Source organism: Pseudopipra pipra, chromosome 2 (assembly GCF_036250125.1).
Source record: "Pseudopipra pipra isolate bDixPip1 chromosome 2, bDixPip1.hap1, whole genome shotgun sequence".
Classification (NCBI taxonomy): Eukaryota; Metazoa; Chordata; class Aves; order Passeriformes; family Pipridae; genus Pseudopipra; species Pseudopipra pipra.
The window spans coordinates 30441434-30467944 of NC_087550.1; the positions used below are offsets into that span (position 1 = coordinate 30441434).

The 26511-nt window shown below is 41.5% G+C and overlaps 1 protein-coding gene across 2 annotated transcripts; it reads right to left on the bottom strand.

The window, feature by feature from the left end:
• Positions 1-9595: 9595 nt before the first annotated feature.
• On the bottom strand, positions 9596-26290 carry LRRC32 (leucine rich repeat containing 32). 2 transcript variants are annotated; one of them, XM_064644826.1, is made up of 3 exons: positions 26205-26284; positions 19112-19187; positions 9596-14533 (listed from the first exon to the last, which is right to left on the bottom strand). In XM_064644826.1, the coding sequence occupies exons 1-3, from the start codon at positions 26258-26260 to the stop codon at positions 12593-12595; spliced, it is 2073 nt and encodes a 690-aa protein (XP_064500896.1). In that variant the 5' UTR covers positions 26261-26284; the 3' UTR covers positions 9596-12592. The 2 variants fall into 2 exon arrangements, 1 of the variants encoding a protein (XP_064500896.1); XR_010428157.1 differs by lacking the exon at positions 9596-14533 and adding an exon at positions 18738-18887 and having other exon boundaries at positions 26205-26290.
• Positions 26291-26511: the final 221 nt, after the last annotated feature.

Here is a 26511-nt window from a genome sequence, read left to right on the forward strand (position 1 = left end):
GGAGGTCAAGGATGGAGCTGCTGGTAAGGGCTGTCCAATGCCTTTCCCCAGAAGCATTTTCCCTGTCACAGGACTTGTCTAGAGCAACTCTCCTCAAGGGTCTGTTTCCTTAATGGAGGAATGTACTCATAGCCTGATATAATGTTGAGTTATAAAGACATGATTTATGATACTTGTTACTGCAAGAAAGGGAAACAGTAGCACCAAGTAGCGCTGGTCTGGGGAGAGCTTGATTTATTCCCTACCACTGTATCCAAAAGCACCCTGGAAAGGCAGCAAGTCTGCTGCTGAGATCCCTGGGCTCTCCTTCCCTGTCTTGCCATGAGAAGCTGCTCTTCAATGTTATCTAAGTGTTGCTAAATAACAGAAAGGTGATCCCTCTCACAACATCCTAGGGTCCAGATCCCTCTTGGGAGCCACACACGGGTTTTCCCGATCCAAGGGAAGGAGGAAGGCAGCAATCTGGATTGAAGAACAATACAGGGAAGTCTCATTCAACAGAACTTTGGCCAAGTAGCAGATTGTTGGTCTGGCTGCTAACCTGGAAGCCTCAAGTTCAGCTTCTAACCCAGGGGGATCAGGAGAGATGGGGAATGGCTGTTGCAAGGAAATTCAGTAAAGATGCCTTGAGGTTAGTGCAGAGCCCCTGCTTTGTGCACAAATTAGTCCTTGGACAATACAAAACGTATTTGTTTGCAAATATGGTGTGTGAGTTACCAACACACACTGCAGGGTGAGAGCTGTGTGCAAGTAGATATTTATTGCATAAGGAAGCTCCAAATGGAGTCACTGTATAGTTGCTCTGTGTGCTTGGATGCACTTATTTAGGTACTCCCATCTGTGAAAGGAGTCAGACTGTGCTTGTCTTCAACCATTTTTGGTTGAGTTTAACTGGAAGATCTTCAGACATATTTTGATACACAGGTAACACAGTGCAGTCCTGATCCCTGCAGGACTCTCAGTGTGACTGTAAAGTGGACAAGTTCTCACTCCAGGAATTAAAAAAAGTGTTCTTCTTTCCCTACTTAGGTTCAAAGAGTGCATTGATTTATAAATGAATTAAATTAAGGTTCTGATTAAAAATCTGGCTTAAACTTTCCAAATTTATAAGTGATCAATTACTGCTTTGAAGTCTTCTGCATGTGCTATGGATAACACACTCATGACATGTTGGATGAAAAAAATATTTTCAGCTCTTTTTGGTAATCCAGACCCCTTCACTGTAGAAATGAACATATATATAACATTTTTTTCCCCATGAAGATTTGATCTTCCACCTTTTCAATAGAACTACGGTGGGGTTTTTATGCCTATACTATGAGCAGTCAAGACTATACACCATTTTCCCTTAGTCTGCATCCTATTTTTGAGAACAGCTGCATTTTTTTCAAATTTCAGCCCCCAATTCATATTTTCCTTCAAACTTTGGAGCACAGACTTGACTGATATACTATAATATTTTGATGCATTGAAATGACTGTTTCTATTACAGCAGATTATTTTTCTAGTTAGTAATATTATTTCTAAAAATTTAAATGTTCTATAAATAAAAACAAGCAAGAGAGGCCTTACCTCTTGATGAAATATGGGTGCCTAAATACCCTTGACATAATCTCCAGTACATTCAAACACAATAGAGTTCAAAAGCTTAGTTTGGGGTCAAACTTTGTTGAGTTTATGTCCTGTTTGGACAGACAGCTTGAAACAGATGGCAGGAATCCAGTGGAGAACAGAGGGAGGGGTCAATGGTCAGGATGGAGTAAACAGAACAGCTGGGGAAGAAAAAGCAAGAAATGCATTAAAAGAACAAATATTTTGTACAAACCCTCTTTTTTGATAGTATCACTGGCTTTCACCCAGGTTGTTTTCTGAGCATAGTCCAAAAAATTGCTGGATACATTGAACCTGCTGAGCATCACCTATTGTCATCACCAATCCCATAAATGTTGGTAGAGTAAAAGGTCTGTAGAGCAAAAAGGTGAACATCAGTGGAGCTTGCCTTTGCTGGTGTGAATGAAACTATCCTGCCAAAGGGTTGCTTCCAAGCAGGAACCTGGTCATGCTGGTTTAATTGTTCTGTGACAATTTTCATTCATGGAACATAAGGGATTCAGGCACTCAGGTTGATCCGAAAACCATTCGGGATAATTAGAGTCAGCTCAGAAGTCCTGAATAATTAGCATTTCAACATGTGTAAGTCCAAACTGATGCGAAAGCATCCACTCCCTTCCCCATGCAAAAAACCTCATCAAAGAAGTGACTTTTCTGTGGTCTGTGGGTTCCAAATTGATCCAAAGAGATATTTATATCTATGTCACCAGTGAGACTGTAAAAATCCACCCAACATTTGACTTATATTTTCTATGTGTTTCTTCCTTCTTCTCTGCTGATTCAGAATTTCCCTTCCTGTTTATATGCTTTAATTCTCCCCCTTCTACTGTGAAACAACTGTCATAGCCTTTCTGCAAAGGTCCAATTTTTCACACCTTTCCCAGTTGCTGCTAGATCCACTCTCAATTCTCTCACAGTGTCTGGCTGGAAAACTTTACCAGGTTTTGTAACCTCATTCTTGAGACCAGGGGTCTTGAGAAGCCCATCTGGGAGCTCTGCAAAGCAAGACAGAACAAGGTGGATAGGACCAGTTGCCACAGAGTTGTGTCCCAGTAAATTACCTCTAGTCAGGATGTTATGTTAATGATACTCGAAATAGACTTATTCTGTCCCATCTGTCAAGTAAAACATGAGGATGGTTTAAACTACTTCACAAGCAAGGAGAGGTGTAGAGAGCTGTGAGGGCTTGGCTGGTGAACAGATTGTAACTCGACCTCATTCATTTACAGCTGAGACATCTTCAAAACCAGCACTGGTTTAACCAGAAAAATAATTGCCATACCTTTCCAATGCAGATAACACACTGTGGCTTTATTTCTGAGTTGTAGGATGTCTGCAACAGTGCAGTGTAAAAGCAAGAGAGGTTTGGAGTTACGTATGGAAAACTTAGCTACATCTTAAGTATGTCTTTTAGGCCATTATCACTTGAATAAACCTTTTTTAATTATTATTTTTGGAGGAGGAAAGATAGGGAGATCTGCTCAATTTCATCCAAATACAGCAAGATCTTTCCTTGAGATAAGACTTTATTCCCATAAAAACTCTTGCACAAGACCAAAATCCCAACAGGCAAGTTGTGAAATAAGAAGTGGGAAGAAAAAAACACCATTTGGTCAATGAGATGCTGAAAGCATTGCTCCACAGACAGTGGTAAGTGATTTGTTTAACCATGCATCACTCAGGAACTCTGCTAGGAAACCCCTGAGAATACTTTGTGTGGCTGAATCCAGAGGTCTGCTGAACAGTAGTAGGAAGTACACGATGCAAACCAAACGAAGTGAAACATTCTGTAGTGCACAAACGTGATATCATTGCGCTATTATTGCATCTACTTGGAAGCCTCCTCGTGAGCAGTCTAAGGAAGCAGGAGGCTAGAAAAACAATTACACTATGGGAAAAGAAGACAACATGGCATTGGATGTGCACAGGCAGAGCTGTGTAAAATTTTCCTTATTGAAAGCTGGTCTTGATTTCTGGTTTTGATTACTGTTTTAAGAGGGTAAGCTGACATTAGACTTTGGATATCAGATCTAACATATCAACCAGTTAAAGCAAAGCACTTGGTGCATCTGTTTCAAACTAAATCTGAGTTCTTACCCAACAGTGAGTTTGACTGAATACCCACAAACCGGTGTTCAGTTGCCTTTGAGATACCCTGGGGTATGCAGCCTGGCCTCCAGCTGATAGCCAAGAATAGCTCTGTCCTGTAAAATGGTTTGGTCATTAGGCATGGAGTTATTATGGCAGCTCCATTTCCAGTTACACTTTCTACAGAGCTTTTCCAGCAGTGATGCTTTGGCAATGTTAACCCACTTAGATGTGGTACAGAGATGCTCAACATTAGAGTCCTGTTGGGGCTTACACAGATATAAATGGTTTTGTGCTGTTTGTGGTATTTCTGAATATGCCAATGAGCAGACTGTGAAATTCATCAATAATTTCAACATTAAACATAGTCCTCTGCAGACTTTATGCACCAGATGGAAGAATGAGCAACTGAACAAAGACTATAAAGATTTATATTCTGGACTTAAATATCTGGAGTGGCAATTAAAGCACCCAAATCCTTCCCTGGGTCTTCACTTCATTGGGCATCTTTCTCTCTAAACAGGAAAGGAACTCTATTTCTTGGTGATAGGTCCAGTTCAGCAATGCAGTAACTTGCCTGATGTCTGTGGTGAAACATGAGGGACTGATTAGAGGAAACATATGGTTGTGAATCACATGTGTAAGGTAAAAAACATATGCTAAGGTCTGTTACAAAGAGCTTTTTCCAAGAGTACACAACAATTAGTGAAGCTGAAAGTTTGTGACTCTTTAATTTACAACTCTTGCCAGAATTTTTTGTAGCAACATTTTAAAGTGAAAGACAGTGGGGTCATAAAACTTATAAATACAAAAAAAAATCACAAATTACAATATAAGTACTCATGATGGAAGGAAGTTTTAACAATAAGAAGCATTTTTCAATGAAAATCTTACCTGATAGATAAGATTTGAAAAGGTTACTACAGTTATTTTACTTTATGTTCTTCCTTTGTCCCAGAACTAATTGAAGTGAAAAATATTAAAAGGTTTATATAGTTTCAACAGCCTAATATTTTGGTTTTACTTTGTTTTGGTTTATTTTGCATTGTTTTGTTTTAGTGACGACTGGGAGGGATGTTATTTAGCATTGGCTGATTGAAATATTTCTTCATCTTCTCTAGAAAAAAGATGGTAAAAGCAGACTCAATGTTGCAATGGTTACTTTTTTATTATTATTTTATTGAGAATGTTCTTGCTGCAGTAGGAATATCTGAATTCAAATTGAATCTCTGTCCTTACAAAGGACTCATTTCCCAAATACACATTTTCCAGAATTTTCATGGAAAACTTTGAAAAGAATAATTATAATTTTGAGCTATAAAAAGAAAAAAATTAAAAAAGAAAAGAATACAGAAAAAGTATGTGAACTCAAACTTCCATAATCTGACTAGCTCTGCCCCCATATGACATCATCACCCACTTTTGCCATCTCTCTGGACACTTCCACTGTCAAATCTCTTCCACAGCTTCAGTGCAGGCAGTAGACAGCATTTACATGCTCAGTTTCTCTGCTACTCTATTCCTCAGCTAAGTTCAAGACCCGTTTTTGTTTTGCAAATATTGGAGAATAATTCAAATTGTGAGGAGCATCTGAAGAGCTCCAGTGCAGCTCCCTGATCAAAGCAGGGTCAGCTTCAGTGTCAGAATTTCTCTGGGCCTTGCCCTGATGAGTTTTGAAAGTCTCTAAGGACTTTTCAGAGTTTGGCCTCCCTCATTATGAAAAATTTTTTCCATATGTTTAATGTGAACATCTGCAGTTGTAACTCTCAGGGGTTGTAAACTGTGCTCGAACTGAATACTCCCTCCTCCCGGGATGAGTTGATGCTGTCTTCCTTGTAACTGCCCATCTAGTATTGACAAAAGATTTTCCTCTAAGACTTCTTCTCCAGGCTGAATAAGCCTAATTTTCTCCATCTCTTTCTCAGATATCAAATGCTCCATCCCCCTGACCATCTGAGTGGCCTCTGCTGGATTCAGTCCAGTTTGTCAGTCTCTCTGTTGCACTGTGAGACCCAACAGCCTGACACACTAATCAGATGTGGTATTAGGTGGGCCAAATACAGGGGAGTAACAGCATTTCTTGACTTTCTAACTAAGCTTTTGAAAATACAGCTCGGTATGTAGTTGTATTTCATTGTCACTAGGGCATGATGATGACTCATGGACAACTTGTTGTCCATTCAGACCCTCAGATCATCTGGAAAGCTAATTTCCACTCATCTTGTCCCTAGACTGGAGTGTCATATGAGCTTGTTCCATCCAAGGTGCAAGTCTTTGCTGAACATCATGAAGCTTCTCTCTGACCATTGTTATGATGTGGGAGCTTCCTCTGAGTAACAACTCTACCCCCAACATACCAAGCACTGATCCATTTGGTGTCATCCAATAACATAGTAAAGGCTCTGTCCCATCAGCTTAAATGCAGAAATGTAGCTTAAAGCAGTGTGTAGCCTTCTTTTCATTTAATTCTGCCTTGTATTTCTGCACTCCGCTTCTGATTTCATCCTGACCATTCCTTCCCCATTCTATACTTTGAGGGTGACAGAGCACTGGAACAGACTGCTCAGAGGGGTTGGTAAGTCTCCTTCTCCAGAAATATTCAAAGCCCTCCTGGACACGGTCCTGTAAGACTTGCTCTAGGTGAACCTGCTTTAGCAGAGGGGTTGGACTAGATGATCTGGAGAGGTCCCTTCAGACCCAAACTGTTCTCTGACTCTGTGATTTGTATTCCAAATTCCTTGTTTAGCTGTTCTTATTCCTCTTCTGTTCTTCTCATGCCACACCTCCTGCCCAGTTACCTGTCCCAAAGCTTCTTCTCTTTGTTGGGTTTCCTACCCAAAAATTGAGCCCTCTCCTTCTCTGGTCTTGCCTCCAGGATCCTGGACTCCTTTCTCCCCTCCACTTTCTGGGAAAGTCGGGAACAGTAGAGAGGAATCTCCTCTGTAGTCACCTCCCAGAAAGTTTCTTATAAAGCATACTGCTTATGAACTGGAAAATCATAGAATGACAGAATGTTTTGGGTCAGAATGGATCCTAAGATCACCTAGTTCCAACCCTCACACCATAGGCAGGGATGCCACCCACTAGATCAGATTGCTCAAAGCCCCATCCAACCTGGCTTCCATAGACGGGGCATCCACAGCTTCTCAGCAAGCTGTGCCAGTGCCTCACCATCCTCACAGTTAAGAATTTGTTCCTAACATCTAAATCTACTCTCTTTTAGCTTAAAACTGTTCCCCCCTTGTTCTGTCATTATCTGACTGTTTTAAAAGCTGCTCTATTCTTTTATAAACCCCCTTTAAGTACTGAAAGGCACCAATGACATGTCTCCCAAACATGCGTCTTTGATGCAATGACCGCCAGAAATGGGCAGGAGGAGAAAATCTGTGGAACTATCTTGGCTCTGCAATGCAGCAGATCTGCCATGAACTATAGCTTGGGAGAAAAGTGATTCTCTCAGTGTTGCAGACCTTTTCCGTTATATTTGCCAAAATTTTGTTTGGTATCATGTTAAGTCACCCTCTAAATGTCTTTGCTTCTGAAAGGATGTTGCACAGTCTGAAAGACACTCCTCATAGAATTCTTCTGTGCTTTTACAGTCTCTTTTTCCTCTTCAGATTTACCCCATTTCCTTGTTTACTTTATACTTTATACTTCTGTTTGTCAGCCCTGTGAGCTGATGTCCTCCTCTGTTTACATGCATCACATACTTGCAAGCAGCATGTTGCCTAATCAAGCTTTTCCCATCCCTCTCTTTTGAATGGTCTTCCATTTCCAGTTACACTTCTCAGTTACCCATCATGAAGACCTGAATTGTACTAAACCCCTCTTCTCTACTCCATTTTCCTTTCATCTTTCACTGCTTTTATCATCCTTCATTTCTACTTCTGTATTATCTATCTCCTCGGCTCTCTTCTCACTTTTCAAGAGAGGAGGTGAAACTTCACAGATGTTCTCTAAACTCTTGGGGAGAGGTGGGAAAGTCTGTTCCTCTGGAGTATTTTTAGCTTTTCAATTCTCAGAGTGAATTACACCAACGCTTTGTTTTCTCTTTTTCCCATCACTCACTCTGAGCACTGATGGCTCTCAAGTCCTCTCATCCCCCATTCCTCTTTTTTCTTGACAAAATCTATTTGGACCCTCACTAACCCAGGATCTGTGAGACCAAAATCCAATCTGGCTGCATAGTTGCAGCGCTCACAGGAAGCTGCAGACCCTACACCTAATTTTTGTTTGTTCCTTATGGCTAATTTTCCTTTGTCACTCAAATTATGCCACAACAATAGTTGGGTGGGGGAGTGAGAGTGGAGAGACATTTAAGTTGGGTTAATATGGTCCTTCTGAGGGTAGACTACAGGGCTGAGGAGCTGCTGGTGGTAGCTTTGCTGTTTTTCAGCTCTTCAGATGCTCAAAACAACTCTGGAGGAGCAGAAGCTATCATTAGAAAGCTGCAAGTGAAATAATTATATATACATCTGGACAAACAGCTTTTTTTCTGAGGCTTGTATAAGACATATCACAGAGCCTTGATTTTGAGAGGGAATGGACCCGGTTTTCTGGAAAACGAGACTTTTTTCAGGGTTGGGGAGATGCAGGCTGCAAATTTAGACATCTGAAATCAATCACGGATCACTTTTGAAAATCTTGATCAAAATGATCACAGGGACAGGCATGAAATAGGAACCACAGGCACCAGCAGCACAGGCTGTTTGTTATTACAGATGATCATTTAGCACGGGTTGTTCTAATTTAGGTCAAACAAAGCTAGTCCTGAAGTGATGTATTTCTTAGACTAGCCTGCGTGCATCTGTGCCTTTGCACATGTGTGCACAAACAGAATTGGTAATTGTTTATAGAAAATAATATGGCCAGAGGATACCTTGCTGTGCAAAGTGGGACCTGTTTTTCTTTCTCATGGAGATACAGGGCATTCAGGTTGTGATTTCAGTTTGTTTGTCCTCAGAAAAGTAAAGGAGTACTGAATGGCATGGGGAACAGGTAGGAGCAGGAAAGCAAATGCTTTGGGCTTCCAAAATATTTAAAAGCCCTTACTTGTGTTGCATACTAACCCACTGTGGGTAGTTCAGGGCTGAGCAGGGGACCTGCAGAGAGATCTGTAGCCAGAGGCTCTGATGCTCTAATATGGTATTGTCTTGGCTTCGCAGGAAAAAAAAGCCAATACCTCTGGAAACTGAGATTTGATTTTCCACGGATGGTCAATATGAGTCTCGACTTGCTGAACTTTCAGGGCCTCTCTCTGTTTCTAGAATTTCTAGCATTTCTAGTTTTTCCAGTACTTAGCTCTACCTGATCCCACTGCAGAGGATTGTTTTGGGGAAAAAACCACGGCAAACCATGATAGGAAATATTTGAGGGAGATCTAGTGCTGTTCAGCATGAAGAAAAGAAGGTTTTGAGGAGACCTCATTGCAGCTTTCCAGTACTCGAGGGGGGCATATAAGAAGGAGGGAGAGAGACTTTTTATGTGGGCAGATAATGACAGGACAAGGGGGAAGAGTTTTGAACTGAAAGAGGACTTAGATTAGATGTTATGAAGAAATTCTTTACTCAGAGGGTGGTGAAACACTGGAACAGGTTGTCTGGAGAAGTTGTGGATGCCCCACCCTGGAAGAGTTCAAGGCCAAGTTGGAAGGGAATTTGAGCAACTTGATGTAGTGGAAGGTGTCTCTGTCCATGGCACAGGTGAGCTGGAACTAGATGATCTTTAAGGTCCCTTTCCATTCTCTAATTCCATGATTTTATTGTCCTGTCCTATGCAAACACCTGCAGAGAGGAAGGCATTTGTTGTATGCAGCAATTTAAAAAAAAATGCACTGGCTGCATAAATCCCAAACACTTTATTACATATCCCAGAATCCCAGAAGGATATCCTTGGTTTAGCAGTATGAGCTCTTTTTGCATCAACAGAGTCTGTTTCAAGGACTTTATGAAAAAGTAATGACTGAGGGTGTAAAATTTTTATTGCAGAACTACAGTCAAAACAGCCTACATTGTGCCTACTATCCTGGTTTTGGCTGGGATAGAGTTAATTTTCTTCTTCATTAAACCATTTCACCAACCTATTAGGAAAATGGGGCTGACTGGCAGAAAGACGTGTAATGTGTGACTAAAGGCTGTGTTTGATGCAGGATCAGATACTTTGGTGTTTGGGCTTTTTGCAGACACAGTAACAAACAGAAAAGGCAAGACTGTGGCTGTCATCTACATACCCCTATTTTGAGGATTAATACCATGTAGAGGTCACATTTCTACCCGTTTTTCCTCTCTATTTTATTCATATTTTCTTTCCCTCGTGCTCCTCACCCCATCCAAAATAACAGAATTAGAGGGAGCAGGGTCATGTCACTTCTTGGTTTATTATGCTGCTAACAGAGAAACACAAACAAGCCGTGCTGCATTTTGCTCCTGAGACTTATTCTTAAGAAAACTGTTTCTGCTCCCAAGAAAGTTAATGAAGGTCTGATTAGTCCCAGATGTTTAGTAATAACAAGCATTTCCTATTGGGAGACCCAAATAAAAGTAGTGTTAAAACCATTAATTAAATGGGTTTGGCTCTGTCATCAGATATTTAACTAATTCCAACTTGATGCTAATCAAGCTAACTGGCTCTCAGAAGGAGATATAAGTTTGCCATGCTCGACACAAAAGCTGTGAACTCATTGTATGGCAAATCAGCCCACATTTGGGCACACAGCTCGGCTTGCCTTCACACACACATAAAGGAAAAGCTCATTAACTTCAGCATCAGGCTTCCCTGCAGCTACTGCTTGTGCAAACATTTTCCTACAAGAATAAGGTCTTTAGCCAATGATTAGCACGGGCTTTTGTAGCTGTTTTATCAGGCCCCACTGCTGCTGATGGTTTGTGCAAATTTGTAGAATCTCAGAATCACAGAATGATTTGGGTTGGAAGGCACTTTCAAGACCCCCTAGTTCCAACCCCCTTGCCATGGGCAGGGACACCTTCCACGTCGCTCAAAGCCCCATCCAACCCGCCCTTGAACACTTCCAGGGATAGGGCTGCCACAACTTCTCTGGAAAATCTGTTCCAAACTTTTGCCTACATCTTCAGTAGATCTTGTTCTCCACTGGTCATACTCTGAGATATGGAGCAGCTGCCCCTGCTCCAAGACCAGGAGGTAAAAGGTGAAGTCTGAATACCATAGAAAAATATAAAGGCTTTTCTTTTAATCTATGGAGCATTCCAAGCTGATGGTTTAATATATTCACAACCCTGTGCTTTTTATTAAGTTCAAAGATATTTTTTTATTGTACAAAATTCCACAGTGAAAATCACCAGCCAGTTTCTTACATAAATGCTTTAAAAAAGAATTATACACCTTTTTGTAGTGTGTTAATTTTGACATTCACTAGCTGGAAAAAATAGGTATGGAGCAGCAATTTGGCTCTGAGCTATTTACTTGGACAGGTTTCAGTTTGACCTCTATTACTCTTGTATGTTTTAATGTGCATTTACCAGCATTAAAAGAAAACCTGACACAGTTCCTTTCAAAGCCATTGAACCCTGTTAGCAGGTCAGTCTCCCCCTCTTGTTGAGCTTTTCTTAACTTCAAAATGGTTAATTTTCTGTCATGGTTTAGAACACAAGGTATGTCAGTGTCAACTTTTAGCAACAGAACACGTTAGCCACCTTAAACCCATCACAGAATGAGGATCTACATAACTTTTCTTGCAACCCATCCTATAGACCATAATATCTCTTTAGGGAGAGACAGTGGACATCTGATCTGAATAATATCTCAGGACTAGGTTCCCTGTGTATCATTTCACAATGACATTTTTAAAGTACCTTTTTGTAGACTAAATCCTGTGACCTTTAAAAATAGATATATTATTCTTCTGCATTGAAATGCAACTGTATGTAGTGAATTGCCAACAGTTTTCCTCAGAAATAAAAAAATTTCAGTCCAATGATATCTGGTTAAAATTCATATCCAGGATTTTTCTTTTAAAAAAATGTTCACCCTGGAGATTAATTTCTTCACATTAAACCCAGTTAAATATGCATTGCACATGAGGGGCAAATTTCTCCTCTTTTAGTTGAACTGTAGACCTGTGAGCTTCTGAGCAGATCTGGGTAATGTATAGTGCAGTTGTTTCTTGCTTGAGACTTCTTCTACATTGCTCATGGGTAATAAGTTCCAGGACTAATTGACCTCATATACTTCTCATGTCTTGCCCTTGTGACTGGAGCAACATCCTAACAAACATTTTCTAGATTTTCTAGATGGCAGCCACGAGCACAACAGACATGAACTGTAATTTCCTTTTTTTTTTTTTTTTTTTTAGCTGAATTCTCATTGTTTTGGAACTCTTGGGAAATTTGCAACCAACTTCAAGGAGTGAAGATTGTGTTTTGACCCACTCTGGTGTATTTTGGTATGATTTCAGTCTAAGAAGTGTTAGGACCTAACCACTTAGGAAAAAACAAAGCTCAGACCAGACCAAATCAAAACATCTGATGGAGGCACATAACTTTGAGAAGCAGTTTCCTACGTGGCTGATGTAATCAATGAGCTTTGAGCTTAGTGGAAAGTCTCAGGTCTCAAGACCTTAGAGGGCTTTTTCTTTTGGTCTGGTTTAAATTACACATCCCTCAAAACAACAGCAGCGCTTTACAGTGGTCTCCTCTACCACTGTATGAACTTGTTAAGCAGATCTGCATGTGAATGAAACAAGTGCAAAACATGGCAAATTCTCCTTCTGGTCCCTGGAACCCAGACCACTACAGGGGCACTTCAAAACCATCTTAAAATCCACAGTTAAAAATCAAAGATGAGCGTTTCACCCTTTATTTATACACACTGCCAGTGTAGCACCCTATTTCTTCAATTTTCAAGGCATTTTGTGTTTCTATGCTTTAAACTGATGGCTGAAGTTTTGCCTGCGGAAGCAAAAAAATGAACCTGCACCGATGATAAACACAGATAAAACCAACACAAATGTTAATATAATAAGGATGTTGATTTTCTTCAGATCCTCTTTTTCACAGTCTTCTGATCTAATGTTCCAAATGTACATTTCTTCCTGATACCCGAAGTTCTGAGTGTACTGGCACGTTAAGTGCTCCACGTTGGGGATCTGGACATTTTTGTTCTGTATCATTGATGAAAGCCAGATGTTTCCACAGCAGTCAAGTGGGTTCCCAGTGAGATATAAGTTTTTAAGTGAATTTTCTAATGCTAAAATGTTGCTGTTCTGTAATGTACTGAACTTATTGTTCCGTAGGTCCAGAACTTCCAGTGGAGAGTCACTACCCCACTTAGGCAGCCAGTTCAGCTGATTTTCAGAGAGGTTTAAATGTTTAAGGTGACTAAAACAAGGCAAGTCAATATTTAAATCCACCAAGCTATTGCCATGTAAATACAAATATTCCAGAGACTTTTCCAGTCCTGATAGTGCTTTAAGTTCTATTTTCAATCCAGGGTTCATGGTGAGATCTAAGACAATCAGAGAAGTCTTGTAGAAGCTGTGTGCTGGTAGGGTGTTCAGCATGTTGTCAGCTAGGTACAAGTACTGAAGAGTAGGAGAATCAACAAATGATACACAACCACTTTCCTCTCCAGCAAGTCTTTGCTTAGCTAATCCAGAGTACATGCTGCAAAGGCTGATGTTGTTGCTTTGTAGATTAAGCAGTCTGAGGCTAGGAAGACTGGAGAAGATGTCAAATGGCAGGGTCTGAAGATGGTTATTCTGAATATAAAGCTCCTTCAGATTGGACAACACAGCAGCATCAAGGAGAAGGTTCTGCAAAGCATTGTAGCTCAAGTCAAGGACAGTTAGGGACATTAATGCATTGTCATAAGTTACCAAAAATGCTTGGAGACAGTTTTTACTGAGATTAAGGGTGTGAAGGGACAACATTGATTCAAAGAATTTATCCGGAATGGATTTGATTTCATTATAACTTAAGTCTAAATATACAAGCTGGGATAAATAAGGAGAACTTATGTTTCTACTTTGCTTCTGATCAAGAAGATGAAAAGAACCATCTAGCCACTCATTTTCCATGTAATCCTTTTTATTATGAGGGGATTCAGCAGTGAGCTGGATTAAATTATTTGATAAATTCAGAGTTACCAGTTTATTTACCTGAGGGAAGACTGGGAAGTGAAGCAATTTGTTTTCACTCAGATCCAGACATCTTAAGCTATATTCATCATCTGACTTTGTGATGTGGAAGGTCTCAATGCTATTCCTGCTAAGGTCAAGTATCTCCAGCTGCCTGAGGTTGAAATCGGAGATGCAAGTAATTGAATTTGTGGAGAGATTGAGTTTGGAAAGGTTCACTAGAGTCTCAAAAGCACCTTCTTCTATTTCCATGATGATATTACTCTGAAGATCTATCTCCACAAGACTGGGAGATCCCTGAAACATCTTGTGTGATATCATTACAATACTGTTGTCTGCCAAGGAAAGATACTGCAGTGTTGGAGCTTGTTTAATGAAATACTCAGCCATCCCATTGTACAGACTGTTATGCGACAAGTCCATTATTTCCACCTTGGGTAAAAGTCCAATCCCCTCTGTTCCATTCTGAGCAAGCTCATATAAGTGATTCTTGGCTAAATTTATTTCCAGCAAGCTTGTCATGTGTGCAAACACTCCAGGCGTGATGAAGCTTATCTGGTTAGAGCTTAAATCCAGACACTGGAGGGAAGTGTAAAATGATAATGGCATTTCAGGGATGCTTTGAATCAGATTTCCAGACAGATCTATTTTGTTTACATTTAGATGGAGCTCATGAGGGATTTGGTGGAGGTCTTTGTTGTGGCAAAATGCCTGTGAGTTTGCCTGCCAGAAAAAGAGAGAAGAGGGGCTGTCACACAACAAATGAAAAACATGGTTGCATTAAATACAAGGAAAATAACACTCAGCATCCAGGCAGATCTTTCTTCTGAAACACTGATCACACCACTTTCTCTGAGCACTCAGACAGCAAGAACAACAATCCTAACACTTCTTTGCAGCTAACAGCACTCATTTCATTTTAAAGACATTTCTGACTTACAACAGTAGCGTTTTATCTGCATGTGATACCTACTAAATGTTCTCCTTCTTGTACCTTTATCCTGGATTCATTTTAATAGTCCCAAGTGAAGAAGTTTTGCCCTTTTTTTCATTGCAATCAAGCACTATTTATTCATTTTAGTTCTGATGTTTAATTTTCTTACTTTTGTCACTGCATCAGATTTTTCAAACTCTACTTGAAATATTAAGTACTACTTAGAAGAGCTTCACTCTGCTGGCAGCATGGGTCCCAAAGCAAAGAAGTGGAGAAACATAAAAGGATCCTATAGCCCAAACCCTGTCTCCCCTTCATATTCACATCCTCAGATATTTGATCATGTCTTCCTTTAGTCATGGCTTAGTTAAGCGATGTGTCTTTAACCAAATTGGTCATTCAACAACTGAAGTATTTCTGATGAAAATCTCTAAACTCTTCTGCTTTTACTATCCGTGTTTACCCTTTTCCTAAGGCTCCAGTTTCCTTCTTCTTGCATGGGGAGCACACCTTGTGAAACCAGCCATACAAGACACCCGTGATACAATATGGAAAAGACAAGTTATGTAAAGCCAGCTTTTGAGAGGGAAAAAGCTGTGATGTGCATTTAGGGTCATGTCTTTTCAGGCCAATTCTCAGCCGTAGATATATGAAAAAAACAAGCATCAAAGTCAAATTTATCTTCCAGATGCAAGTCTGTTTAATTGCAGCTAGGATTGAGTCTGTGCCCAGACCAAAGTTTAGAGTGTATGTTCATCAGCAAGATCAGAAACATGAACATGACCATCCTTGCATAAATGTCAAGCTATATTTTGTTATTAAGGAGAACATACAGCAGTGTGAGGAAGTGGAATGTGAAAGGCTTAAGCAGCATTTAATTCACTGGAGGAAAACTCTTGTTATGAATATATTTGCGTGTCTGGGGCATACAGTGTTCATGAAAAGATCAGAAAAGAAAGAAGAAAAAAATCTGTTGAATCTTAACTTCAGTGGAGAAGCAGAATCCAGATTCCATGACACAATGCTTTTCAGACATTAAAGAAACATTTAAAGTAAAAAATATTAAACCCCTTCTGTTTCATGTGAACTTTGAGGTGAATTAAGTGGCAGATCTGTTTAGGAGAAGTGGGGCACTAGTCAATGTTTTGTGAATCTCTTTTGCATCATCTGAATTTTGGAGACCACACAAAAATATGCCAGAGAAGCGTTAAGTGCTTATTCAAACTCTAGATATATACAGACTGCTCCGATTCCTTCATGTGATATATCTTTTCCCAAAGATCCCAAGTAATTGACTATTAAACCCTGAATACCTTCCTTTTTCCCCCCTCCAAGTCACTTAAATCTCACCCAGAAAAAAAAATTAGGAAAAAAAGAAGGAAATCTTCTGGCTTCTCCCTGAAATTATTTCTTTACTGCAAAGTCCCCATAGAATTGCTCATTTTGAGCTAAAATATGCCCTGAGTTGGCTTAGCTCCAAGGCACAAGAAGGAAGCCTCTTCTTGTTTGGTTTGTTGAAGAGGGAGAAGCCAGAAGGATACAAAAATACAGGGTGAGAAAGCAGCAGGTGCTTCACAGCCTAAGGCAGATGCCAGGTTTCTTCCCACACTTTGAGCCAGATCTCAACAAGTGTTAAACCCCCTCCACTCCTTGTGGGCAGTGAGCATCTTAGCAAAGTCCTGATCCAACTCCTGTTGATGCCAATTGGCAGGTTTTCACTGAAGTTGATGGGTGAGTAGTCAGTCCCAGATCACCAAGTATCTTGCAGGATTTGGCCTTTAATTTACATCCATGGAACCTTCCCAGTAATAAAAGAGACTGATCAAATCTGTACCTCCCACTGTCTGATATTTGTTCTTATAACATTTTCCCTCCCATTATTTTTTTTAAAGTTTCATTCCTTTTCACTGACTATTTTCATCCTCACCAAATTTCTTATCTTTTGCACCATCTTTTTTCCCCTGAGGCTCAAACAGCATGAACTTCATTCTCATCAGCAGTAGAAAGAAAAATGAAGTACATCTCAGTGGATTGGAGCAAACAGCATCTGTTTGATGTATCTCTCCTCCTCTCACCTCTTAGCCCAATGGGTTGGCAGCCTGAGACTGGAAAAGTCTCAGGCTTTTCTTTCCTCATGTTCTGACTTCATCATCTTTGCCAATGCTGTCATCAGTTTATTCCACATCCATTGGCAAGAAGTACTGCAGGGTGAGGAGCACTTGACCCCTTCAGTGTCTGGTCCCATTCATGTGCTGGCAAAAAATGACCCAACAGTTCAAAAGCTGAGCATCATTTGGATTCTGACTCCAGTTCTTCACTGCTCAGCACTATGTGGAAGTTGTCATTCACCTTAGTAAGAGCCCTACAAAAAAGTGGCTGGATCCAAGCCTTCACTTGTGTTCTATGTTATCAACTTATGAACATGTGAACCAAAGAATTTGGGCTGGAGCCAACTTGGCAATGACCTGCACTTGAATGGTGTCCATGACTGTTCTCAGAACTCCCCAGCTACACAACCAAACCTTAGCAGTTTGCCCATGTACCCCACATCAGCTGGCCTATAATAACCAGTTACGCACATATTCTTGCATCACCTCAATGCAAGGTAAAATAGAATTCCCTAAAATCCTCTCCCTTCTATAAATTATTTCAAAGCTTATCCTTTGCCAGTTAACATGAAATAGCAGAAACATCTTTCTTTGGGATGTGAACATGATCTAGTTGAAGCCCTACCTGCCTGTGGAAGGCAACATGAGTTAGGAAGAAGCTCCTGACATTTAAGCTGTGCCTTGTTGTCTTCCAATAAGTAGATGTGCCATAACTGGTACAATCAGTGCATGTCAGTCCTTTGGGGGGGGGGGGGTGTCTGGTAGGAAGTGTTCAATTCCTCTTTTGGGACTCTAGTTCAATGACAGGAGCACCAGTGGTGAGTCAGAGAAGGGCATAAGTTTCATCCCTCTTCCAGGAGACTTGGGATGAAAGTTTCCATTTCTGAGTTTTTGCTATTCTAAAGTGTCATCACAGGGAAGGTACCAAGTAGAACAATAAGGATGTGATGAAAAACCGATAATGCAGGACTTCAATGGACCATCAGTTAATCCAGTAGCTCCTCTTTCTTTAAGCTGTGTTTGGATTTACGCCCACCTTCCATTGGACCAAACGTTGTCTGAAGGAAGACAATCAGGAAGGACATTAGCAATGCTGAGCTGTTAATTTATATCAGATGAGCATCCCAGACCTTGACTGCAATGTGTTTTCTGTCAGAGCTAAATTTATCCCAGTTTAGCTGCACACAGCCCTGGATTGTTGGTTTGATGAAAGCAAAGGAGTGATGGAAACAAGCATGTGTTTACTCCTCAGCAGTCAGCCTGGTCTGTGACCCATCAAGAAATGAGAGGGGATGAATCTGCTTGGGTTATTGCACATCTTGCCCAGCCTTCATATGACTATGATACATGGGACCTGAGCTGACATGTTGACAGTGGCTTCATCAGTCTTCCTTCTCCAGCCAATGAGCTGAGCTGCCCAGACACCTTCCCAAGATCTTTTTATATATACTAGGTCTTAATTCCTTTGGAATTCAGGAAATGCAGCAAAACATCAGGGTGGACAGGAATGGAATGAGTCCCATAAGGGAGTTGTGTACAGCTAGCAAATAATTTTTTTCCCTATTTTGGAAATTCTTGAGGATTTGTGCTGAACAGCTTCAACGTTCAGGAAAAAAAAAGTTATTCTTAAATGGCCTGTTACAATCAGAAGCACTTTGATAGGGAAGGGAGAAAGTTCTGCTTTGAACAGTACTATGAATAACATTCATAGTACTGTTCCAGGTGCTCACAAAAATTCAAGGAACAAATTTTGTACTAGGTCAAGAGGCTTTGTCACTTCATTTCCCGCCAGCATAAGTCAGGTACAACTTCCCTGGCAGCAATGCTGTGTCAGGGCAGAGGAGGTCAGTCTCCCTGTTATTACAAAAGGGCTGGTATAGATGCATTTCACAGAAGATACTTTATTTAAAGCACAAAGAACACAGGCTTGATATAAAGGAGTTGATTTTAGGTCCAAGTTCTTTCTCTGTCTCAGTCACAGAATCCCTGTCTGGTCTTGGGGAAATCAGGTCAGCTTTCTTTTAGCCAGCTCCCCCTTAGAGAAAAACAGAGATAGTGACCCTTCTTCCAAACTCACCCACTCCACCTCTCTTATGTGCTGTCCCTACAATGACACAGCCCAAATCCCATCTCTGCCATCATGGAGAGTCTGGTCCTGGGGGATTCCCATTTTCAGAGATTATAGCTGTTTGTACAGTGCCTGTAACAAGGCAGTCTCAGCCTCATTCAGGATTTTAAGGGGCCTGAGTAAAGCCTTACCATTTCACAGGATGTCCCTTCTGCAGTTCTTGTATTCACCACTGCCAGTAAGAAGATGATGTACAGTCTCATGGTTCTGCAGGTAAAATTAATTACTGTTAGATTTCAGCTGGGACACAGTGGTCAACACATGCAAAAGCTGGCACCAGATCATCATCAAGTATGGAGGTGGACAAGCAGTGCAATAAATCAACTCGTCTCTGAGCTTAACGATTTACCGCTGTAGCCTCGCATTCCTTCGAGTCTGGTGGGAAAAGAGATTTATATGAGCACTTGAAAGGAAGGTCCAAGGCATTTAATGGGTTTGCCCCAGTGTGATTTCAGTTGCTGCCTAGATGATACTCAGGTCACCCAATGAAGTCCAGATGCTCATGCTGGGCAGTGTGTCTGGCATCATGGAGAAGGACAATCACTCAGGACTGAGTTACCCACACTCTCCACATAGAGGCAGCTCAGGTGCTTTCCACTAGGCTGAAGTTTTGGGGTTCTGAGTTTTGGGGTTTTTGAAGTTCTGAGCAAAGTGAACAGGCATCTCTCAGAAACAACTACCATGGGGAACAGTTTCCACTTCCATCCACAACATTTTCTACTCATCTAGTCCCAGGGTGCCAAAGAGCTTTTACATGTTCATCCTTGTTGAGTTAGTACAAGCAGCTTAAAAAATGGACTGAGAACTTTTTGTCCAAATTTTAGTTTTCTAACATTTTTTACTAGTTTTTTACATATCTCAGGTCAGGGCAGGCTTTTAAATGCATCTGAAAGGAGATCATAGAATAATTTGGGTTGGAAGGGACCTTTAAAGGTCATCTAGTCCAACCCCTCTGCCATGGGCAGGCACAGATGCCTTACAAAGAGACAAATATGAAATAGAATGCATTTGTGTGAATCAATGGATTCATCAGAGTTTAACTGTTTGGAAAACACTACAGGAAAGAGCATAGAAATAACTGCAAAAGGAGCAAAAAACCACTGGGAGGCCTGTCACTGGGCAATGGGAGAAAAATACAACCAAAGCCAAAGGAAAGCATTCCTCCTCCAAACAGCTTGTTTCTAGACAGACACTAATGAGGTCTCTTGCTGTGGTCAGCACTGATGTGAGCTCAGGATATCACTTCTTTATGTCAGCCTGTCGCAAACATGTGGACTCTGCCTGTATTTGTACGGCTTCTTGCTGACAGATCTGAGCTGGTCTCGTCTGCATGCAGAACCAGTGAGACACACATCCTTTCACAACTGGAAGCCATGCAGTGCTGCTTAGCTAGCACCACTCTTAAGTTGTCCCAGGAACAAGCCTGGATCTGGCAAGCTCCAAACACACACCAATCCCATGTACATGAGCCAGAAAAGTCCTGCATCAATGGACTGTTACTCAGTGGCTTCTATCTGGAGAGCATCAGGAGGCTGGAAACAAAAGAGATAGGATCATTCCTGGCTGGTGTAAATCCCTCTACTTAGTCACTTTTTGAGGGAAGCAGTGGATGGCCATGGTCTTTCACATCAATGGCAGTTGCTGAACAGTACTGCCAACAGGTTCACAATGGGAACCTGCCCACTCCTCCTCTTCCCTGCCAGCGAATAGAGTTGTGTACTAGGAATAGAGAAACTGGATAGGATTAGACCACAGCTACTCTATTTGCAGACTGTAAACTCCTTTCATTTCACAAGAACAACCAGTGACAGATGATAATCTGGGACCCCAAGGTGAAAGAATTTGGAGTTTGTCTTTGGTTGTCAGTAGTGGTATCAGAAGTGTGCTCCTCCACTCTAAAACAACACCAATGATGTAAATTCTTGACCTTTTAATTAATGTTTGCAAAATACACTGAAATCATCCTGTGGAAGGAGGAATTGCTGATGCCACTACTCATACTGTCTCTGTCTCCCCCCTCTGTTCCTCATCCCCCATGTTTAGAGGAGTGGATGCCTCCTAAAGAGTAGAAAATTAGCTTTGTCATTTGAGTATTAGTTTGCTGGGATGGAGAGAAAAGACAAACATACCACTGCTTACCAGGCTTTACTAAGAGCCCTCAAAAGGAAAAGTTTTCTGTTTAGATGCAATGAATTAAGCTGAGGATATTACCCACAACAGGACACCACCCTGCTGGACAGCATGTGACCCATGCACTCTGCAATGTCTTCCCTTGTCACACCATCAGTAAAAAAAAAAAAAAATCATCCCTTTGCTTCTTAAATAGTAAACCTGACACATTCAAGGATCTTAACATGCTTTGAAATTTCCTGCATTTCAAGTTTATAAAGCAACTGGGGAATTGATATATTTAAACACAAAAATCTGATGTAATGGCTTGCTGTGTAAGACAGATCTGTAGTAAGCAAGGATGCTGTCTCTCAAGGTGTTTCTAAGGTGACTGTCACACCCTGAAGCACTAGGACATAGTGGTCTCTTCCAATACGAGACTACATGGACTCTGACCAGAGTAAGGTAAGCCACTCTTCATAGAATCATTTAGGATGGAAAAACCCTGTAAGATCATCCAAGCATGGCCAAGACCCCCACTACACCATGTCCCCAAGTGCCACATCTACACATCTTTTAAGGCTATTTCCCCCTGAGCTGTCATGATACACCCCAAGCTCCTTGAACATGAAAATTCCCTTCCCAGGGTAGTTTTCAGTTCTCTGTCCAGCTGAGGAGCTTTTCCTGATTAGCTTTTCTCCGGACAACATTTAGACCTTCCTCAGTAACACCTAGTGTGACACAGCACTGCGTCCCCCTCCTCTCTACCTTCTGGGCAGGTCTGAACAGCCCCCCGCCCTTCCCCCAGCGTGGAGCTCAGGGCTCACAGGGCCTGCATTACCCTGGTGTCAGAGAGCATCACCACTAAGCCCTGCTTGCTGGCACTGATGTCTGTAACCACAGCTTGCAAAAACAATCTGGGAGCAGCAGTAGCAACAGCTCAACCTAAAGGAGCTTTTACTGCTCTGAAGCTTTCTCAGACTTGAAGCAGCTTCTTGCTCAGTGTCACTTTGCTCCCACTGGCAGTTGTGATAAAAATCCCAGCATACCTGAGAGCAAGACTGAACTCTGAAACCTATTGAATGTCACTGCTTTCCATCACAGTACTTCAAAATCACCCATCCCCAGCTGAAAAATATAAGTGGGATCAGTGAACATCATCCCCAAGGAGTCTTATTAAGTGTGTCAAACAATTTAATGTCTGGAAAAGGCATGGTACACAAACCACGTCAGCATGTCCGCTTAACAAATGGAGGGTAAAGGCAGAGAAGAACAGTCATTTGCCTCAAGACACATTTGAAACCATGGAATAACTAGGGTTTAATCCCAGTTTTCCCATTTTCCATTTCCGAACAATACTTGTCTCCATCCCTACTACAATAATAACCTTGAAACTACTTTATAGATGTTGCTTGCAGCTAATAACAGCAGCACTTTCCAAATTTCTCCCACAGGTAATTTTTGATACTGCTTAGACAATTAACACAGATGTCTTCCTGTGCCAAGGAGAGTTAAATACAAGAGAACACACAAAACACAAACCAAACTCCCCAGGGTCTGATCCTTTTCCACACAAGACTTTTAACTGCCAAGTTAGAGCCCTCAGGACTAAAAAGATGGAATGTTTCACATTTACCTTGTTTCAAGGTTTTCTTGCATCCTCAAACACCACTTACTATCTCTTTAAAAACCATATCCAGATCTTCAAAATGGATTCAGTCCTGGCACCAATGGAATTGTTCTTCAGCTTCTCAGGGTGCCAAGACTCATAAGTTCAGACTCTGAACTCATAAGTTCAGAACAGAGGCATTTTTAGTGAAATAACCTTAATTGGAACAGTACCTCTTTTAATTATGCTGCTTGTCTTTCTCCACACTCCTCTCTGAATAGAGTTGCCTGCTGTGCAACATCCTGAAGCCCTTCCTTGGGACAGGAGTTGAGAAATGGGGAGATTTTTGCCAGAGGAACTGCCACGACTGGGCCATGGGTTTGGTGGGGGAATAAGTGACTTATTATTACCACTGCCACTGTCTGTCTGCATGTGTGAGGCACGGCAACGTGTTTACTTTAGGGTTTTGTGTCTATGAGTTACATTCCTGGGGGCGTTGTGGCCTCCTGAACCTAAATCTCTCTCTGCATCTTCAGGGAAACATCACTTGAGGATTAAAAGTTTAAAATTCATGGCTGATAAATATAAAGCCCAGAATTCAGAAACCTGCCCTGGACTAAAGAACTCTTTTTCTGTTCAGAGATGGGCTCCTAGCATCTCGTTTGCTTTGCAAGGCACTCTGAAATGAGAGGCATAAATCATAGAATCATAAAATCACAGAATAGTTTGGGTTAAAAGATCATCTGGTTCCAACCCATCTGCCATGGACAGGGAGACCTTCCTCTAGACCAGGCTGCTGGTTTAGTTATGAAGATGTTATGAAAAAAACAACAGGTTAGGTCATGATTATGTGCAATGGACAGAAAAATCCTGTCCTAGTTAGAACAGCTGGGACCAGTTCATCACTGTGTGGATGTAACCCAAACTGTGTATTCTACACCCTCCATGTCATTTCCCAGAAACTGTTAACAATAGACCATTTGCAGCAGCTGCCCAGAGCACATCTGGCCCCTCAGGCTATAAGCTGGGTGTTAAGAGGCCTGTGAGATAGGAGGATGTTCTTGTTCTCACACTCACGACTCACAATCACTCATTGTGGAACTGCCTGCCCTGGGGGAGGTACTGGGCATTCCTGCCTGAACCTGAGGGTATATAATCTTGGGGTCTTGGGACTTCTGATACCACTTATGAGATCCAGAGGAAGACCAGAACCTCGACTGGACTGCAACCATCACTCACACCAACAGGTTTTTCCTCTCCTTTTACTTTTGGACTCTAGGGATCATGTGGGGCTCAGCACAGAGGCCAACAAACACCATTCTGTTTGTGCCCCAGGGCACTGGGTTATACATCTGGGTTTTGTGGGCTAAAACCAATTGTTCGTCTGAATAATTGTATTTATTATATTATTTTTACTAAATTGTAATTCTGACTTATAATCTCTTTTGAGTTGGGTTCATTTCTCCTGCTGGTTTACCTTTAAACCAGCACAAATCCACATTAAGTTTTCAGGAGAACAGCCTGTCAGTGGGATTATCACAACCCCAGACTTGTTGTCCTTGACTGGGCTCTCATCAGACTAATTTTGATCACCTTCCCCCAAGTACACTGTGTCTTGAGTTTCCCTAGGTTGCAGCTGGCTGCAGTGCTGTTTTTCACTTGATCCCTTTGGCATACTTCCTGAAGTTAAGCTCTCTATTTGAAATCCCCTTGGGATAAGCAGAAAACTCTTGTCAAAGTTGGGGACTGGCGTCCAGAGGTTTAAATTCCTTCTGGATGCTCTATGTTTAGAGTTTGCCTTGTCAGCAGTGTGCAATAGCACTTAACATGCACAGACACTTTCACAAGGAAAACCTCAATTATTTGAGGCCTTCAAGAGAAAAAAAAAAAGAATTAAATGGGATATTTTTATTTGGAGTACTAATATGCCTGAAATGAAGAGCAGCGAGTAACCAGGATGATTGTAACTTCACATTTTCTACACATGGATGTTCAGAGAACTTTGGGAAGTTTGTATTTGCAGGGATAAAAATAGTAGAGGTTTTGTTGGTTGCACTTTTTAATAAGCCAACTCTGTCCCTCAAGCTGTTTTACCGAGTGGCCAAGCAGCTGTGCCAGCTGAACTGTGAAGAAGAGCCTGGACAGAAACAAATGCCAAAGCAGGAGGGAAGGGCATGCACTGATTCTGCTGTTCAGGACTTTCCTTCATTAAAATCACAGCATCAGAGGACACCAGCCGCACTGGGAAAAATCAGTGCTGTCCTTACCACCCTTGTCTGTTTCTAAAGGGGATCTGACAGAAACCAGTTTCAAAGACCCTGAAGCATTTGGCTGATTTCCAACTTTCACTATTTTTGCGCTTTGGGCTACCCAGCAGTTTACACCTTGAAGTGATGTTGAAATATTAGCATGGTATGGGCTTGGTAAGCCATGTCTGCAAAGCAAGTGTCACCTTCATCAGACAGACTGGGTCATAGAATCACAGAATCCTAGAATGGCTTGAGTTGGAAGGGATCTTGAAGATCATCTAGTTCCAATCTCTCTCCCATAGGCAAGGACAACTTCCACTAGACCAGGCTGCTCAGAGCTGCAGCCAGCCAGTCTCATCTCCATCTGGCAGAGTGGAGAATCAAGCTCTTTTGCTCACAGAATAGCAAGGGCTCTCCCATTCCACTGATGTCAAAGGGTTTGCACCTGTGACTGTGAAATCAGGCCCTTCCTGATTTTTCAGTGGTCTCCTTAGCAGTCATTGCCTGCTTGGTTTCTGTCAACATCAGCTGAATTACATCCTATGCCACATGAAGCCAATGACACCTCTTTAGACATACGTCTCCTCTCCTCCAAACCCTCTTCCCAGCGTGGCCCAGAGCAAGAAGGAAAAGCAAATCCCAGCCACTGACTCTCACCAGCTGGACTGTAATTTGCTGCAGCTTCCTAAGGGTTTCAGAGAAACAAAAGTATATCTTGATTATTGTGTGTCTTGAACCTCCAGAACTTTTAGGGTTTGTCCATCCATAACACTGCTGTTTTCTAAGGCACTGCTTCTGGGTTGAGTCCTGTGTGGAGCCATATGAATCAAACTCTTCAGAGAAGAGTTTACATCAGTGTTACGCTCCAGATTTTAAGCTATAAACTGCCCAGAGTGGATACATTTCATTTAAGATTTTTAAAAAGCCTTTTAGTTTGTTATAACCTCGAATTTGCATCCAGAGAAAGAATCACACACTTTTCTCTAAGAGAAAGTATTTCAATATAGTGAGAATAATAAGATTTTTTGGCAAGCAGTTTTTAAGGAGCAAAATACAACCAAGAAAAAGCATTGCATTAAAACACCCAGCACAAAAACCCATTCCACTGAATCAATATAACAGCTTTAGTAAAACACAATTAATTGGTTTTAAGTTACTCACAAGAAAAGGAAAAGAGTAAAAGAAGAAAACAGATTAAAAGGGTAAAGAAAGAGAGAAGAAAGAGAGAAGGAGACAGAGAAAAGGAAAAACGGTTACCGACAGGATTCGATGATTTGCATGGTGCAGGTTGCAGGAGAAAAGAGAGAACTCATACAGAGTCTCAGTTTAGTTTTCCCTCCCAGTGCCTTCCAGGCCAAAGTAAGGGGTGCCAATTACAGGCTCCAGGGACATGGGGTGTGTGTGTGTGTGTGTGTGTGTGGGCTACCAGGCAGGTCTGCCTTGACTGACAGCTCAGCTGCATGGCCTTCAGCTCTGCCATGTGCTTTCCATGGGCTCAGCCATGTTGGCCACAGGCCTTCCAGCTCTGCCATGTGCTCCCAGCAGGCCTGATGTGCAGGCCGTA